The 20,631-nt window shown below is 35.3% G+C and overlaps 1 protein-coding gene across 3 annotated transcripts in view; it reads left to right on the forward strand.

The window, feature by feature from the left end:
• Positions 1 to 19,960, forward strand: part of LOC105212319 (myb-like protein Q) — a 106,010-nt gene extending 86,050 nt beyond the window's left edge. For 2 of the 3 annotated variants that reach the window (XM_011184215.3, XM_054231323.1), the window contains exons 4-5: positions 9,818 to 10,687; positions 17,071 to 19,960. In XM_011184215.3, coding sequence (XP_011182517.1) covers positions 9,818 to 10,687; positions 17,071 to 19,118 — 2,918 coding nt within the window. In that variant the 3' untranslated portion in view covers positions 19,119 to 19,960. The remainder of the gene's footprint in view (positions 1 to 9,817; positions 10,688 to 17,070) is intronic. The other variant, XM_029040204.2, reaches the window with a different exon arrangement.
• Positions 19,961 to 20,631: the final 671 nt, after the last annotated feature.

Below are 20,631 nucleotides of genomic sequence, written 5' to 3' on the forward strand. Positions count from 1 at the left end.
GGCGGCTTAAATATGCGGAGATTTTCTTTATGTGCACACAGCAACAACAACAAGCACTCTTCCAACACATTCTCCAACGACAAATTTACAAATTTATACCGACAACAACAATGCGGCAATAAATGCACAATCAATCCACATGACCACTCTGGCCGATTAACGGCGGCAACAAAAGCCAAAAACGGAACGGTCAAATGAGGTGATTTCGGTGTTGTTGTTGCACTTGTTGTTGCAACTCATATTCCCATGTTAACGGTTTGCGTGCTATTAGTGCCCTGTAAAACTATGTTTGTTTGTGTAAAGCAGCTCAGCAGTAAGCTCAATCATTTATCGCTGCGTTTCCCATAATGTGCTGTGTGATTGCGCTGAGCTTGTGCTGAGCTTGAATGCACGCTTATTGTCTTTGACCACAAAAACAACAACAACAACTTGTGTTGCCCTAACAACTCAACAAATTAATTATTACACAATTAGCCAGCCAGCCAGCAACATGTGTTGCTCAGAACTCACCGTTATTTGTTTAAGCGCTCAATAATAACGGCAAACATTGCTGACGCAAAACACAAAACACAGCTTCTCACGTCACTTTCAGCGCGTATGCAAGATTTACATGCACGCAGCTATTGTATTAGCCAACAGTAGCCTGTTTAGTTAGCGCTTCACTCGAACGCCGCGCATTTAAATTTAGAAAAAGTACAAAAAAAATTAAAATAATAGAAAAAAATAGAAAAAAAGTAAAAATAAACTTTTGACACATCACACGTCTCTCGTGTGGCCGCAAGCAAATATTTTCGTTTCTAATTTTTTATGAAAACACACATACATACACCCGCATTTCATGCAACGTAGTGCTCAGTGGCCGCCACTTGTCGCCACCGCCGGCAGCTGCCGCGCTGTCACACCGGCATGTGAATGCAGTTGTTTGTTTTATTAAATTCTACAAAACGCACAATTTGTGCATTGTTGTATATCCATGAGTTGGAAAATACAAAAAACAGAGCTGTTGCGTCCGATCGAATACAAGAAAATTGCCTGAAGCACTGCTGCGTTTGAAAAAGTAGTAAAAGAAAAGTGTTATGTTATGCATTGTCACACCTTAGAAGTTGCACAGAGTTGTTTGTAGTTGTTGGCATGTAGCAGAAAATGTTATTTATATATTTTATTTTTATTTATTTATATGTAATATGTGTGATAATAAGCTGAATGTACTATTATTTCTAATATAATACCATATGATCACTTTTCCAATTGGTTATTCTAAAAAAATCCCTACCAAAGATGAAGCTTCTTAACACAACTCAATTAAAAAAAGTGAAGTTGTAAAAGTCTTAAAAATGTCGAAGATGTACTTATAAGCTGAGGACCTCGTTCTCTTTTTGTCCAATTAATCCCATATAACCTGTTAAAACAGAATCCAAGGTCCGAAGTTCCAAGGTTTTAAGCTTCCTGCGTGCTATTGCTTCGAAACATGTTATTTTCTAGAGCTCATCAGAAATATTGCAAGTAAACTATATAATATGTATATTTAACCTCAACTATGTTTGTGGAAAATGTTCTGCAATTTAATGTGAATTTTTACTTTTTATTGTTCATGTCATAAAAACTGCACATAACACAACGGTGCACATATCAAAATGATCATGCATGTGTGTGTGAAAATATTTTTTTTTGTATTTTTCAAAAGTAAATTTTGAACGCCTGTGTTCAGCGTCAAGATGTTAACGTACGCTTTGCTATGCATTTCAAATCAGTCTCAATAAAAATGTTAATGCATTTCATGTGCGAAATATATTTGTGTATGAGACAGATTGTTATCAAATTGATTGTGGCCAAATCAAGCGAACAGGTAGAATTATGACTGCAAATGTTTGATGTTTTATAATAATTATAATGACAATAAAAAATATATTTTTTTTGATAAAAATATATTATTTTTTGACATTGAGTGTGTTTTTTCTTTTTTTGTTGTATGAAAAACCGAATTCAAATGAGTATTGCAAAAATATTTTGTTTAATCTGACAAGCACTATTTCAAATTGCAAATAGTTGATTTCGGAACAACCAAAAACAGGCAAACTGACCACTTATGGTACCGAGTGTGTTGAAAAGCTGACCTTAAAGCTACAACCAATTACGTCAAGGTCGAAATTAAGAAAAAAAAGCAAAAAAAAATTACAAAAATAAGTAAGCGAAACAAAGCAGCAAAACTATTTTTATTTAATAAGTAAAATTTATTGTTTTTAATTTTTAATAATATTATTTAATTTTATTTTTTTGTTTTTTTTCCATTTCTGTAGACTGTTTTGTATTTTGCAAAATTATTTTTATTTAATAATAACACTGTGATAGTTTTTTTCCAAAAAAAAAAATAAGACAAGACCAAATTCGACGGTTTCCCTCTATTTCGGGTCCTACGAATCGAACTGCATCATTACTTTTTTGAGTTACAATCATGGTTTCATACAAAATTTTTTTTTGAAGTTTTTCATCAAAGTGGCCCATTGTAAGAGAAAGGCACTTTTTTCTTCGGTCTCTAACTTTTTTAATGTTGACTTTTTTGGTAAACTTTCTTTGGCAAAGCTTCTCAGAATAAGTCTGTCTTTAAGTTCTTAGAGGACTGTAAACCCCAAAATCAATGTTTTTTGTGTCCTTATAGCCAATATGTCGAAAAAACTGAAATTTAATCCATTTTTTTAATGTTTTTGCCCTCAGGTTTCGGCAATATTTTAATTTACCCTTTGATACTTATACATTAAGTGACATCTTGTAATAGTAAGAAACTTAAGCAAAGACAACGTTCTGAGAAAACTAACCATTAGAAAAAAAAACTTAACAAAATTTGTATTTTTTAAAAAAGCTACACTAACTATGTTTGTGTGCTATTTTATTTTTTTTGTATCTTATAAGTGTTATCAATAAGTATCATAAATTTGTACACAATATTTAAATTAAATTTAATAAGACATCTATCAATGTCTAACACAAATCAGCAAGCAACGAGTCAAGCTTTTTTCCGCTGTACCAATGTTCAAGGGGGCGGCGACTTGATGAAATCTTTCTCCATGCTCATCGGATTCAGTCGGAACTTGCTGCTCAAAATGGTCCTTGTGATGGTGAAAGAAATAAATTTTTAAGGACATATTCACACCTATTTCTTCAAAAGCGTCTACCATGTCATATACATATTTTTTCCAATCTTCAGACCGGTGCATTCCTAAGCAATGGTTTATAATGTGATGGGGTGTCACTTAATGTATAAGTATCAAAGGGTAAATTAAAATATTGACGAAACGTGAGTGCAAAAACATTAAAAAAATGGATTAAATTTCAGTTTTTTTTACATATTGGCTATAAGGACACAAAAAACATTGATTTTGGGGTTTACAGTCATCTAAGAACTTAAAGACGGACTTATTCTGAGAAGCTTTGCCAAAGAAAGTTTACCAAAAAAGTCAACATTAAAAAAGTTAGAGACCGAAGAAAAAGTGCCTTTCTCTTACAATGGGCCACTTTGATGAAAAACTTCAAAAAAAAAATTTTGTATGAAACCATGATTGTAACTCAAAAAAGTAATGATGCAGTTCGATTCGTAGGACCCGAAATAGGGGGAAACCGTCGAATTTGGTCTTGTCTTTTTTTTTTTGACTATCACAGTGTAATTAATATTTGTTGTTTTAAATTTTTAAATTTTTTTTAGTAATTTATTAATTTTTAATTTTTTATATTTCTGTTTTTTTTTTGTTTTGTAAAATTTATTTTTATTTAATGATAAGTAATATTTTTCGTTTTAATTTTTTTATTTAATAATTACCATTTCAGTTATTATTATTATTTTTATTATCTTGTTCTCTTTCCTTTATTTTATTATTTTTTAGTTAATTTTTCCATTAATTAGCAAAATTTTGTGCATATTTTACGCAAGCGCCAAAAAAATACATAATTTTTACTTTAAATAAAAATAAGGAAAATATTTTCTACATTAAACCGCCAGCATAATGTAAAATTTGCCAACAGCAATAAAAGCAAAAATAACAAAAATGCGCCAACCACACATTCAATACCCGGCACTAGCCACAATAATAACAATAATAATAGTAATAATAACACAAATACAATAAAAACAGCAGCATATCACTCTTTATGGAGCCGTTAAGTAGCCAATATGCAAAAGTCCAAACAGGCGGCTGGACCACAACAATTCACTTCTCCACAAGCCGCTATACGCTTTGCAGCAACTTGTGGCGCGCTCTTTTAATCCCATTCAGACAGCCAAAAGCAACATACAGCCAAAGGCAAAAACAATAAAAAATACAAAACAAAAATATAAAAAATAAATAAACATTAATATAAAAAGCGTTGTTTAATATCCCACACTCACACACACAGCGGCTTAAATACAAGCAAACATGTAGCTGGCTTTTGCTACAAGAATCCATTGGTCTAAGTAACAAAAACACGCAGCTGAAATGAAGAAAACGCAAAAATAATAAAAGCATTCAAAATAAATATCGTTTAAAAGCCATGGAAAAAATCACAACATCGGCTTAAAACATCAAGACAATCGTTGCAAGGTAAATGCGACAGACGACGAGCCACCACAAACGTGTACAAGGCAGCCACCACCGCCTCCAACGGCAGCGCTGTCGACGACACAGCCACGTAAAAGGTTCGTCTATGAGCAGCGGTTGTGCCAGAGCATATTTTCATGAACTCACCAGAGCCTAAGAGCACAGCACAGCAGAACAGAACACCGTCAGTCCGCAGCTAGTGACCGTAAGCCAAAAGTCGTCAACAGCGATTGCCGACTACAGTCGCAACAGTCACAGTTCAAGCTCCCAGCAGCAGCTTCTCATCTTGAAACCGGTTGAATACTTAATTAAAATAATATTGCCAGATAACTTTGCATTATTGTTATTAACTTATTCCATTCTTAAATATTTTTGCGCGTTTAAACTAAAATTTCATTTACTGCTAAATGTGGAGTCTCACACAAAGAGTAGATATGTGTCTGTATATGTGTTTGTATTTATAAAAGCCGATAGAAATGCCCATTTAGCTGTATATTAGCCAGCTTTAATATTGTCATTCATAGTTAACGAACTGCTAATGAAATATTGTGTGCGGCTTGAGCGTGATTTTGATCGAATGAGGAGTGTGGGTATCTATGTGTGTCTACAGGAAGTTGATTTTGTGCTGGAAGCGGTGTTACAATTGGCGATTTTTTTTTTTTTTTTAGGAAAATTGTTGCAATTTTTGCAAAAATAATGCTAACAGTTCTTTATTGTTGTTTTTATTTTTAATTAAATTTCATTTATTTCTTAAATTACCATAAATGAGAGCTTCTGGAACAACGTAGCTAAGCGCTGAAATATAACAATGCTCCAATTTCTTCTCCTATTAGGCTTAGCTCTGTTGGTTTTCAAAATTTTTTTTGAATTTTAAAAAATTATAATTCAAATTATTGAATTTTAAAGTACATAATTTGAATTTTTCGGGTTAAAATTTAACGAAAATATTCATTTTGTTTGAATTATATGTTTTTGAGATTTTGATTTTGTTTTTGGCCTTGTTTCATTTGATATTCATTTAATATCGCTTAGAACATTAAAGAATGTTCTGCTTTTTATACGATTTCTAGTATGCTACAGAACTCAAACAGATTATCCGTACTGCTTATAAACAAATACATGTACATATATATATATAGTATAGCTAAACGTACACCCGCTCCTCATAAGCCAAAATACGAGCACTACTGACAACCGTATCGAAGTAAAGAACACCAACAAACACGAAATCAGAGTTGTAGCAAAGCAACAAGCTCTGACGAAAACCACTTCTAAAATCTAGCAAAAGTATAAAGAAATCAAAATAAAAGCAACAAAAACTTCGGAACTGCTGCATCATTTTAGAGGAGTGTCAATGATGTCTACCGATCATAGGTGTATACACACACCCACAAAGACAATAAGACAGCAGCCCAGCCATTCACCAGTTACACAGCGCCATACGAGCAGCGCTGCCAATGAAGACGCCGACGCTACTAGCTATTTAGTAGAGCACGGCTGAGCTGAGCTTAAACGCGACTTTGCTGGCTATACACTGTAGCGAAGCATTCGCTCGCGATTCTCAAAAGATGCTTAAACACACATTTGGCTGTTTGAGGGTGTGTGTGTTTGGCAAGTGATTCATTGTTGTAGCTTGACAGTTGTTGGTATTTTACGTGTACTTGCCATTTTTTATAGCAATGCAAATTTTTTTCTTGAATAATATTCTGTTTTTTCAATAACTCTGTGCTAATATCAATGAGTTTGTGTGTGTGTTTGTATATATGTATGCAGCTACGAGCAATCTTTGCTGGTTTAGTCACAAATATGAATGAATTATTTCAAATCAATATCAAGTGCACTGTTGTATTGTTGTTGTATTGTTGCTATTGGTAGTGATTCTAATTCCGTTTTTATAGCTTTTTTATATCTTTTGAATGTGTTAAGTATTATATTTTTTTTATAAAATCGTACATATCTACAGCACACAGTGAAACAAATAATTTTAATTTTTTGCAATGCTTATCAGTTAATCTTGGCAAAGAGATCATAGAACAGTGCTTAAAAAGTTAAATCTTCATGAGTGGTTGAAAGCGCTCGAGCTAAAACCAAATATAATACATTTTAAAATTTAGAACTGTTATGAAACGAGTTTTGTAGTTGAAAGTTTCTAAAAAAAGTGATTTTCAAATAAATGAAATTTTATTTATTTGCAAGTTCCCGGTACATAGTCGACATATTATTTATTTTACAGCAAATAGTATAAATTATTTAAAAAATGTAGTATATATTTCAGCGCAATTATTAATTGACATTTTTAGGTAAAAAAGTTTCAATATTTCAAAGCACCGCGTATTTGCAAATATTTGTTTTTTATGTAGCATATGATATAGCAGAAGAAATAGTAAAAATTAGTCTATATTGTGGCGCAATCATTAGAATAAGCTCAAGGTATTCATATTTGATATTATTGAAAAATGAATTCCGATCCAGTATAATACTACTGTATTTTATATTAAATTCAATAATATTACTGATTTAAATAATTCGTTATGGTTAAAAATACTAGTGAAACTCCTAAAAATAGGCAACATTTTACTTTAAATGGTAGTTCTCCTAAAGGTAGGCAACGTTTTACTGATAGTAGCAATGGTATAATATATTAATATAATTTACAACTTAAACTCATTAAATATCATAGTAAAAGGCGCCATAAAATGTAAATATTTTACAAAAATATTCCAAAAGTGAGCAAAACTATTTAAATGGTATTTTTAATTCCACATATTTGCCACTTTTTTGTGCATACTAAATAGCAAAAAAACATATTGCCACATCATTTTCAAAAAATAATGCAGAGAAGAGCGTGCACACTTCGGTTTCACTTTTGTCCGTTGATAAAACATAAGTGCTCGTACACACTTCACCGCAATTCCGTCAATGAATAACTCGTACAATTTGCAAAAGCTTAATAAACAAAGAAGAGCAACGTTGACGTTGAAATAGTTTGTTTTTTTATTTATTTAAATAAATAAATGCGCACAGTAGTTATTTTAGCGCAGAGATTCTGACATTAAGTGCACTTCAAGCGAAGAGCAAATGGTTGAAAAGAGCTTCCTCTAAATAAATAATGAATATATTTACAGAGCTACATATATATAAATATATATATTTTTGCGCATATATGGAGGCGCTAAAAATTTATTAAAGTAGAAAAAAGTCAAATGAAATGAGTTGCCGTGAGGTCGACGCTGAGGTTTCGACTGCTGCGTCTGTACGAGCTTGATATGAGACTGGATACTGCTCGCTTATAAGTCACCAACGCTTAAAATTGGCGAGCTGCTCAAGTGATGTTTCTTCAAGCGCCAAGCAGTTCAAGTGTACACCAAAATTTGCGAGCTGCTGTGATGTTTTTGGGTTATTTATTTATATTTTTTGTAATTTTTTTTTTTAATTTTTTGTGATTTTTAAATTTTCGTTGATATTTATGATAATCAGTAATGTGTTTGGACGCCTTTTGGGTCATGCATTTTTTTCTCACTAAATTATTACGACTTGCCAAAGCGTTAATTTTGTTGTAATTTTTACGAAATAATGTCAACGTCTAACCGCTAAACGTTGAACCATAACAAAACATCACCCGTCTAATTTATGACACATTTAAAAGACAATAGAAAACCATAAAATAATCAATTTCGACATTTTCTACACTCTCAAGTGAAATTCAATTAAACGCATGGAATTAAATTAGTGACATCAGTGAGTGGCGATGATGCATATATTCATATGTATGCATGTGTATGTATGTGTGAATGTTTAGATACATGAAACACCCGCACAAACACTGCTGAAGTTAAGCTGAGTATGCGCATGAGCACCTAGCTCTGTATTTAGGTATTCATATACGTCTATACACACCTTTCTTATGTAAATAATGGCAAATTAATGTCGAATTGCCAAGTAAATTGTCAAGTGATATTTTTTATGACTTTTTAATAGACAAAAAATGCTGCGCTATACCAATATTGACCATATACATACGCACTTATGAAGTAATATACTCAAAATAGTATAGTATATACCTACTTACATGCATTTTAGACATTTTTGTGAGATAATTGATGCGCATGCGCGCATACTTTTGGCGAATTTTCACAATGTATGACTAGTTTATACACGCACACTGATAAACTTGCACATAAATGAAGCTAGCTGACAGTTTGTGCTGTCAAAAGTGGGTCAGTGCTTAACGAAAAGCAATATGAAACGCCTAGCACAGAGCTTGCCAAAAAGCATTGTGGGAACTGGAACACTTTAGCCAGTCAGCTTACTGAGCATACACTTCCCTACCTTGAGTTCACACATGTGCTTCTTCATTTGGTAGACTGCTTCTTCGCTGCTGCCATTTGTGCTTTAAGTGCTTAATCGATTTCAATTTAATTGTATACAACAAGTTGTTGTTCTAAACACGATTGTTGCTGCTGTTGCTGCGGGCGACACGTTGTAATTGTTGGCGTGGCGTTGAGTTGTCAGCGCCAATGATGGCTCGATTGAGTGTGAGAGCATTGATGGTAGCTTGAACGGTGCGTGTCGTGTGTGGGTGCACGATGTCAGTTGGTTAATGTTATGTCCATTTGGTGGCTGATATTTTATGATATTGTTGTATTAGCTATCGTAGTAAATAATCAAATAAATATGTAATGAGTCTATATGTATAAGAGAATGATTGCGCCAATGAATGAAATGCTATTTTCATTGAATTGTAGCCATAAATGTTTGTTAGTCGAAATATTGTAGACTTGTAATTAGTAATTACATTCGGACAACCCTGTTAGGGAGTCGAAAAATCTAATTGCTGTCAAATCAAACCAATCAATGATTGCCACACAAGATTTTGACATTTGTTCATGTGTAAACGAGCGAAATGAGAATCAAAAATTAAAAAAAAACTCTTAAAATTAATCAACATTTAATTGCCCTAAATAAAATGAATTAAATTATTTATTTGAGAGCACATTGTATATTTATTTTATTATATTTTTCAATTTCTTCTAGTTCTCATTTTTAGAAACCTTCTAGTTCTATTTTCTGGAGTTTTTATATCATATTTTGAAATACAGCTGTTTGCTTGAATTCTAATATGGGATCAAAATAAGTAGCTTAATCTTTTTTACTGCACAATATATTAGATTTTGAAATCTCTAGCTTATATATTAAACTTAAAACCACTAAACTAATCATACAATTATGCTTCCTCTTTCTTCTCTTAGGTGGCGTAGCCCCTGGAACCCCATCAGCGGCCATGATCATGGAAGGGCTTGAAACCCTTGTGGCGCCATCGCATCACGCATTCCTACTAACCGAATCCGCCGCCGCCGCACACTTCAATGTGCTGAGCTTCGATACGTGTCTCTTCAAGACCACCGCACAGACTAGTCCCTCGACCGCGGCCACATCGGCGGCCACCTATCTCAGCACCCCATCACATACATTTGGCGGTGGCCATTTGGGCGCCGCCCAAACGTTACTCCACTACAATCTCTCGACGGCGAATAACAATCATCAGACCGCCCTAGCGTGCAGCAGCAGCGGCAGCAGCAGCGCGTGTAATACAGCGACAACCAATAATATTGTCACATCCGCGGCAGCAGGCACAAATTCAGCGTTGAGCGCTGCCATTTCACGTACAAATTTCACACGTATCGGTGTTGCCACCAACAACAGTAGTAGCAACAGCAACAGCAGTAATACAAGTTGTAATACAGTAGCGACCGCAGTACAGCAAGCAAACGCGGCGCTAACATCGCCAACGCTAGCGGCAAGCGCCGCAGTCACTGCAGCCAACAACAACAGTAATAATAATAGTGGACGCAATTCCGCGACACATTTGAGTCTGCTCAATACCGCACAACATAGTCCGGGCAGTCACGCGGCAGCCAGTTTAGGTGGCGTCGGCGCCACTCCCAACGGCGTAGATATCGCAAGCAGCGTTGTCAAGCAATCGCATCAGCAGTCATTGCCGTCGGACGCGCAGTGCGGTGATACGCAGACGGGCGATCTCAATACGCCCGTCACCACATCCAACGATATTCCATCATTCTTCGGACCATCAACCATTGTTGAGCCGCCACCCATTACAGGTAAGGAATGCTTGCGAAATACGAGTATATGTTAGCAAATTATATTCTTTCTAAATATTTATTGTATATATGTACATATGTATTTATTGAGTCTCAAAGTCGTGCCGAGTCTGCGCTGACAAAGTATTTTTATATCAACCTTAAATCGGTTTCTTATAAATTATGATGCGCGAAACCTGATCTACTTCGAAAGCTTACAAAACGCTGACACATTTCACTGCTGATTAACATTGAATAATCATTTCGATCACTACGGACAGGTTCCATTTCATGCGATATTTTTGCACGAACTGTTTGTTTTGGCTCAAAAGAGTTTTTGTTATAATTTTGGCATTTAATTAATGCTAATAGTGATTGTGTGTGCGCAACGATTGTCTTGGATATTGTGCCGTATATTGGTCTTAAGTTACAATTGATTTATTGACTTAAAGAATGGCTCAGAGAATTAGTCACAACACTGGGGACAACCAAAAATTCGAAATCGTTATTAAAATACTTTCAAATAGTGTTGCGGTGGCTGGAATCGCTCGAAGAGAACGAAGAGAACCATAAAGTATAATCAAATTTGTAAATATTTCATTTTCATGGAACTCCACTTTGAATATCAAGGCTTCTAAAGATCTGTAAGTTTCATAAAACTGTTGTTTAAGGACCAGTACAAAGTAAAGTGCAATAATATTAATTTCAGAGGCTTTTAAAAAGAACACACTATCAGACCTTAGTTATATTCAGAATGAAAAAAGAACTTATCTTCAAAACCTATGTTATTCTTTTTTGTTACTCTCCCAACTTCTACCTAACCTCTTAAGCAATATTTCGTATATTGCAGCAACAACAACTGACCATTGCGCACAAGTGGGCAATTATATATTTTCTTACAAATATTAAACGAATAATCTTGCAGACAATGAAATATCGTAAAAGACATACTTACAGACACTCGCTGGTACTCGCTTGCGAAATTCCTTGTTTCATAGACCCTGTGCTTTAGTATTGTGTCGTACATATAATAAATTTATCTTGGCTAAGTTGCGTTCCATTTTTGACTGATCATGCCTTGATACTGCTGAGTGTTTAAGTTAATGTTTTTTTCTTCTCTTATTTCTCTATGTCTTGTGTGTTTTCATATTTTTCTTCCAATTTTTATTTTTATATCCGTTGTTTATTTCATGTCTGTCTGTGTGTATGTTTTGGCGCACTGCTGAAAAGACACTTCGGACTCTCGAGTGTTGTGTTAAGGGCACTTAAGATCTTGTTAAAACATGTTGTTTTTCATGTTTTCACTTTTAAATTGTTTTTGTTATTTTTTTCGTTTTTTGTTTTTTTTTGTTAATATTCAGAAAACAATAATCACATTGTAGTGATATTTTTAAAAATTATTTATAAAAATTATTAGTTAATTTTTACAACATTTGCGGCTATTTATTTTGGCTTGAAGTTGAGTAATTTGTCTGCTTGTTGAGTGATCATACTTGGAGGTTATACAAAATTAGCGAGTCATTAAAAAAAAAATAATATTTTTATTATTTATTATATTTTTGTTGAGAGTTGTTGTTTTATTTGGAAAAAATGAGCAGAACATTAAAAATATTTTATTCAAATTATTCTTTAGTATTTCAGAACCCTCAATATCTCCAGTATTTATCTTATACAAAATTTATTACTAACTTTCTTTTAAAAGAGCAGCATTTTCCTCGATTAAATTGCTACTAAAGCACACAAAGACAACTCCATATGAGACCAGCATACATACCTATAAAATTACAAAGACACTCTATACATCAACGATAACTGTTTATCAGGCACATTATAGTAGTTACGGTATTAATTAATCGTGTCGTATATACTATTAAACATTTCCGTTCAGTGTCAATGTTTCCCCCAGGCCTTATGCCATGACTACTGAGTCGTTATCACTGGCGGCCTAGCGTTTGCGCTTCTTAGTCGCACAGACTTTCGTAGCGCTGATCTCGTGCTAAATATGCTCATTCTAATTGAATTAAAGAATGTATTTGATACGGACATCTGTGATCTCGTAAAGCGCGCTTAAATGTGAATTTGCTTAATGCAGCAACCCCCTCGCTACCACTACATACTTGCTCAGTTTGATTACACTTTTTTTCACATAATTTCGTTGGAAAACAAAGCAGTTTGAATGCTAAGATACGTCGAAAATGTAAATAAAAAAGCGCAACAAATTGAATTTAATTGATATAGTAATTTCAGAAAGGAAATACAAATTTCATAAACTTTTCCCATTGCACGCAAATGGCGACAAGACTGGACTAATGAATTGTAGACGTTTTAGATTTTGTATTTATGTGGGTATGCATGTGATATGTGTGTGAAAGATTTTCGAATGCAATTCCATTTTTTCTTATGAAAAGTAGAAAAAGGCAGCGATGAGTTTGTTAAACTTTACGAATTATTTATTTATTTATTTTTTTATTTATTATTATTATATTTATTTTATTTATTGTCTAAAATTGATTATATTTTATTAAAGTAAATAGTTGACTTATCATTCGATATTACACGCCCACTCATTATTAATTACAGTACAAAAAGAAAACTAAAAAAACGTTGCCTACAATTAGGCGCGTGTAGCAATTTATCATAGTTAAGTGCCCAAAATGGTCAAAATATATTCCAACTGCAAAAAAAATCCACTCTGAAGTGTTTAAAAGTCTAAATAGTTAAAGGTATTTTTTCTAGAACACAACGAATAAATATTGAAAATTTATAATATTTTTTTCATTTTATCACAAAAAAATATCCATAGAGGCATACATACATTTGTACTTCAAAATCAGTGCAGTTAATTGAAAACATTAAATTATTTTATTTTTAGCAGCAATAAACCAAATAATAAATATTATATTTTCTTATACTCGTATAAGCGCTCTTCAACACGTTTCTTCATCATGCTTTTCTATTGGCACTTAAATATAAAATTAGCTACAGTGTAATTCTTTTATTTAAAAACAAAAGAACAGAAAATGCCTGCATTCAGCGGCAATTAATTACTTAATATTTCTTAATTATATTTTTTATGATCTATACATTTGCGGGTAAAAGTCTAAAAACAATTTCGTAGACGAAGAAAACGTTTCTGCAACAACAACAAAAATTTGAAACAAAACAAAAAAGCGAAAAGAAAAAATCAAATAAAATACATTTATTAGCTATGAATACATAAAAAGTTGCTGTCACCATAAATTTTACAAAACATTTAATTTCGAAAGTCAGCGCGTTGTACGAACAGCAGCAATGGCCACAACAACCAGCATACAAGTAGCAAAAGAAAATTTTCGGTTTGCCCACGCAAATAGAAAATGTTGTATTGTTTTTGGAAAAGTTATGCAGAGCAGAAAAAGAAAAACAAAAAAAGAATATTGTCAAAAAATGTTGGCAAGTATGCGTGTGTACACTAAGTGACCAAAATATACATAGCAGTGCTGCTGTTTGTCACATTTAACTGTGCTTCGCTGATTTTTGTATTTTTCTCTCTTTTTTTTAATTTCTTTAATAATTTTTTTTTTTTACTTTTTCTGCAACGCATTTCCAAATCTTCATGCATTTCCATTTTAAGAATTGCAAGTATTTCATAAGTATGCATGTATCTGAGGCATTTTCTGAAGCTTCTTCTCCTTCAAATTGCATATAATATTTTTTGTTTGACAATGATGTAGTCGCTTTTAATCGCTAAACTTGGCAACGCCGAACGCATTTTTCATGTCACAAACTGGCAGAATCCCCAACAAATTTCAAAGTGCATTAAGAACAATAAAATAATATTAACTCGTCCGAACGCAATGAACTCAGCACAATACATCAAACATATACATATATGTATGTACTTTCACGACACATATTTATTAGCCGAAAATAAGCCATAAAATTTTGGCAATTCATAATAATTTATTAGCAATGCGAAAAGATTTAAATACAAGTTTGTATGAGTACATAAGTATATGTGCGACAATAATAACTGCCGAAGGAAGTGCACTCAGTGAGTCTACATTAGTTCTTTCTTTCACTCTCTCCCCACTCTAATATATGTATTTGCACTGAAACCTCTGTCGGCGCTAGAATTCTTATATTGCAAGCGCTTAAGCATTATGGGCTCATTAAAACTTCTTCGTAATCTTCTGTATTCCAGGAAATTCTAATAAAAATGCAATTTACCAACGAGAAAATGATTCAAGGTGGTGCACTCAAATTGTGGCAATGAGTCTTATTTCATAATTAATACCCTGATCTCTCTTCTCTCGAATATAACGCAGCTGAGCCTACATATGATGCCAAAGTAAGAAATTGTAAGTTGAAAGCTCTTCAGCATTATGGCTGCGTTAAAAGTTCCTCGTAACACTATAAATAATCCAATAACTACTCGTTAAACGGTAATTCCCATCGAGAAAAAGGCGAAAGTGATTCAAAGTAGTGCACTCAAATTGTGAGAATATTTCATTATAATATTTTGCCTCCTCTCTCAAAAGGAACTGAGGCGCATGCATGACGCCTACCGGCGCTAAAATTTTAATTTCGAAAACTCTTAAACAATATGGCTTCACTGTAACAATTCCTCATCAAATGGTAATTCCCATCGATTACCATGCGAAAATGATTCAACATGTGTGTATTATCCGGTTGAGGTGCAAAGTTCAGGCAATTTCCACGAAGTTCCGTTTAGTGTGCCTGTTAAAAGTTTGATAATTATTTTTCCGCAAATTTGAGTGGCGCTCAAAATAACACTATCAGTTCTGAGTAAGTGCTCGAGCTAATGAGTAATTTCAAAGTTCATGTTCATTAGAGGGCGAAAAGTGTACCAAGTTCAAACTGATAGCGGTACAAACATATTTTTCGGTGCAAAAAATATTGAATCGACTTGGGTGGTTCTCAAGGCCTTATCACTTGTATGCACAGTTTTATGTGAATTACACTCAAGTAGCGTATGTTTTGACCTTGAATTAAAGCAATACAAATAAAATGTTCTTCTAATTATAATTCTGATTACAATTAAATTACTATAGTAAGGAAAATAGAATTCGTTAGAAGCCGAGTCTATCGGGCTTTGTTTGGCAACTGAAATCTATTCACATATGTATCTCATTCCAACTTTCTGCATTTTTATTAAATCACTAGCTATCATATACACTTTCATCAAGCAAAAAATGTGTAGTTAAAACAAAAAAAAAATCGACATATCACCGCCTTAATTAAACACAAAAACAACGATATATGAAACTAAACAAAAATAATAATCGCCACAAATACAAGGCGGTAATCAAAGCAAAAACAAAAAATAAAAAATTATAACAAAACCAACAAAAACAAATCTACGTAAAAGCGCGATAAAGTACCATTTGTGAATACTTCACACTGCGACAATAACACTGCTGGCTTGACCGCCGTATTAAAGAATTCTTTTGAGCATACTACACATATTTATGTTTTGATCACTAGTAGCTTATGTATATCGAAGTCCATACATTTGTTTGCGGCACCACTGCTCATAACCATTACAACAAGTGTTCACATGGTGCTGCTGCGACAGCGCGCGAACGCAGGATTGATGTTAAGTCACATTAAAGACACATTGCAACTCAATCAATTCGCAACTGAAGAATCGCATTGTAGAAAATGCAACACAACACAAAAAACAGAGCACAAAACAACAGAGGCGAGAGAGTGTCCATGCATCGGTGTTCGGAATGTAATTAGTCTTCTGTGCACCAGTAATGTTGTGCTTTATTCGCACTTTTTTTTGCTCGCCATTTGATGCTTCTGATGCTTTCGTTGCAATCAACATTATAGCCAACACACTTGTTGCTGTTATTGTTGCCGTCCAATGTCGATGTTTTTCTTGTGTCGCAATTCAAGCTACTGCAGCCGACCGACCTCCCGTGTCGATTTCTCGCGAAACGCGAAGGAGCGTCCAGCTGACTGGCTCGCTGGCTGGCTGGTTGGCTGCCACTGGCATTGCTTGCTGCCTTTTGGCATTTTGATTTTGGTCAATTCGAGCAGTCAAGTTCGTCGAACGTCTTTGCGTCGGCAACTACTGGGCGGCATTCGCGGAAATCACTTTGCCATGGATATCTTTTTTGTGGAAGCGCTTGAAGAATGCTGAATGATTTTGTTGCATGCAATTAATTGAGAGCGTGCAGCTGGATGTTGCAGCATGTAAGTTGACACGTTGCGAAGATGTTTTGTTTTGTATGGATGGGTGTAAAATCTAAAGCAAACACATATATTCTTCCCAAGCGAAAATAGACTGTCCAAAATTTAATTACCTGAGTATCTTAATTAATTGCTACTCCTAACCTCACATTTTCCTATAATTCCGACATTAATAATCATAATTTCACATCTTTTTTTTGCAGGTTCCATCGAATCAGAGGATTTGTCCCTCGAACCCCAGCCCACATCCAGTCCGGTGCTGTGCAGTCCATTGAAGGAGGAGCGCAGCACACCGCCAACTTTGGCCATTGTCAAGGAAGAAACAAGTAATAATAGTTGTACCATGTACCCTACACATCTAAGTCAGAATCAGACAACAACATCTACAACAACAGCAACAAGCACGACATTATGTAATAATACTGTCAATACAAGTACTCAAAATAATACACAACAACAGCAACAACAACACCATCAAAGCCAACAACACCATCAACAGCAGACACAACATACACAACACCATCAACAACATGCCGGCCAACATTCACCACACCGCCATCACCCGTATCAACATCCACAACAGCAACAACATCACTTACAACAACAACAAAACCAAATAACACACCACAACTCCTTACACCAAAACCAACATCAACAACAACACCTGCAACACAATAGTCATCATACACAGCATCATCAACAACAACAACAACAACAACACCATACACAATATCAGCATACGGTGCATAGCCTTCATCAACCACACGCCCATCAACAACACCATCACCAACAACATCAACAACAACAACAGCATGCGCAACAACACCAACAACAGCAGCAACAACAACAACAAACGCATGCAACTAGCAATAGCAATAGCGGCAAAATATCATATCGTGGCATTTTCACCACTACAGGTAATACAGCGATGAGCGGTCTGCATTCCGCAGCTGCCGCCGCCGCTGCCGCAACTCAGCAACAACAACAGCAGCAACAACAGCAACATCAGCATCAGCAGCAGGCTGCGCAACAACAGATTGGTTCGCCACAATTGAGCGTGTTGCCTGGACAAATGTCTCCACCGTCCGCTGGTCTTGGCAATAGCTGGGGTCTACCCAGCCCTGATAAGACACTCTTCCAGCCACCCATATTCAGCTTACTCGGACCTGGTCCACAGAGTACAGCACAAGCACATTATGCCGCCCAACAAACTGTAGCGCAACCATCGTCGACACCCTCACCCTCGCATCACATGCACGCTGGCGGTTATGATGACGGCCGCGCGGCAGCTCAGCATGTTGAACTACTCGGTCTCAACATGGATTGCTCACCGATTATATTAAAACAACCGCCACCAAGCTATAGCAGCACCAGCAGCTTCACCAGCCTAGCGGATATGCAACAGGCGCAAGCCAATCATGAGTTGCAACAATACCGTCAACAAATATCTGTCGCCGCGACTAAGTACCAGTGGCTAGATTCGCCAGCCGAATACGGTGGCGCGCAACAGTCCTTGGTAGTACCCGGTCCATCATCCGCAACCTCTTCGGCAGCCGCAGCATCCGTAATTGGTGGTATCATTCCAAAGCAAGAGGCTTACTCGGATCCCACGCCGCCACACCATATGCAACCGCCAGCATCGCAAGGCCAATCTGGCTATTCCGTTGTGCAACTAGCTGAATACAGTCCGTCGACAAGCAAGGGTCACGAAATTTTGTCACAAGTGTATCAGCAGAGCACCATGCCGCTCAAACTGGTGCCAGTAAAGCCACGCAAGTATCCGAATCGGCCAAGTAAAACACCTGTACACGAGCGCCCATACGCCTGCCCCGTGGAGAATTGCGACCGTCGCTTTTCGCGATCCGATGAACTTACACGCCACATACGCATACATACCGGTCAAAAACCCTTCCAGTGTCGTATTTGCATGCGTTCCTTCAGCCGCTCCGATCACCTTACAACGCACATACGCACGCACACCGGTGAGAAACCTTTCTCCTGTGATATCTGCGGTCGCAAGTTTGCGCGTTCCGACGAGAAGAAGCGTCACGCCAAGGTGCATCTCAAACAACGTATTAAGAAAGAATCCAAGTTGAGTCAACAACAACAGCAGCAGCAACAACAACAAGCCGCAGCAGCGGCGGCAGCAGCTGCACAACAACAACAACAACATCATCATCACCACTCAGCTCATCACATGCTTCATTCCGGCGATCTACCCATTGTGACGAGTAGCGCTACCAGTTTGTAGGCCGAAACTAATTCATCATCGAATGATTCCATCTCACGAACAACTCCGCCATCGTTGCCAACGCCACCGCTATTCGCGGAGGATTGGCATGCGGAGCTTTCATCGCCTTTCTCACCAAATACACCGCTGGACGTAATGCCCACAGCAGAGCTTTCATTACGCGGCATTTGCAATGAAATACCGTCTACGGCTTTCCCCTTCCCCTTAGACATGTTTGGCGAATATACTGAGACACCCGAAGATAGCGAGCTAACCGAAGATGATGCTTTGTTGGGTAGTGAAGATTACGATATGGAAGAATACGAAGAAACCGAATCCGAACTAGATAATGAGTTGAATGCGCGCAATGAGTGTGACGCAGTCGGCAACAACACTGTCATCAGTACTGCCGAAGCGGCTACAAACACAACGCCAATGTTGCATATGAAAAACTCAAGCACGCTATCGGTGCGGCAATTTGACAGTGTTAATGACAATGAAACTATTGGCAATATACCAGTAGCCATATTACGTGGTCTAACTACGCGCGGTTCATCGGCTGACAACAACCAAGATATGGTAATAGTTTTTCTTACACAGTAGATTAATATTTTCAAAAACTATAAACATATATGTATGTTAAAGTGTGGTGAAATAGTATATTTTAATTAATGTAATGTGTATATTGACACTTGGCAGTTAACAAGTTAGTGTTGAAAATCTTTAAAGTTTTGTATTAAAAGCTTTCGAAGTAAATTATTAGTGTCACTTCTGCTGTCAATTGCCAATATATACGTTCTACGCACAAAATTTAAAAATATTAATGTCTCCAAAACACACACTACTCTGATTTATCACTTTAATTAAAGCAAAACTACAATAAAATGTTGCAAACAAAATCTAAATCATCGCTACTACAAAATCACTTGCGTAGGAAACACTCGATGATGATTAAAAATGAAATTATTCAAAAAAACATACTACGAACAAATCAAAAAAGCAACAAATATTTAAATTTAGATATGTTAAAGTAAACAAATATACAAAAAAACATAGTTTAGAAAATTAAAAACCACGAAACACAAAAACAAAAAATCACCGGAAATTGATGAAAAATTCAAATATCAAAAAAAAAAATAGTAATAAAAATTTATAAAAACTACAAATCGCTTTCATAGGTTGTTATATTGTTAACTTCAAAAGTTTAACAAATCGAAACTGTTGCTATCAAATATTGCTGTACAATACAAAAACAAAAACCAACAAATCTACAAAGAACTTATAAAACAAGCTGCAGTTACAAGACATTTACCATAGTTTAGCTTATAATAAAACTATAATTTAAAATAAAGTTTACGATGTTATTAAGAAATTTAAAAAAATCATAAACAAAAAACAAAAACATTAACAAATCGTTACATGCAAAGCAGAGACAGTTTAAATGAGTATCCACTAATCTCACCAAGGTACTACAAATACGTTTTTCGGTGTTACAATATAGAAAATAATAACTGTTTACTAAAAAACAATAACA

The sequence above is a fragment of the Zeugodacus cucurbitae genome, chromosome 2 (genome assembly GCF_028554725.1).
Source record: "Zeugodacus cucurbitae isolate PBARC_wt_2022May chromosome 2, idZeuCucr1.2, whole genome shotgun sequence".
Lineage (NCBI taxonomy): Eukaryota > Metazoa > Arthropoda > Insecta > Diptera > Tephritidae > Zeugodacus > Zeugodacus cucurbitae.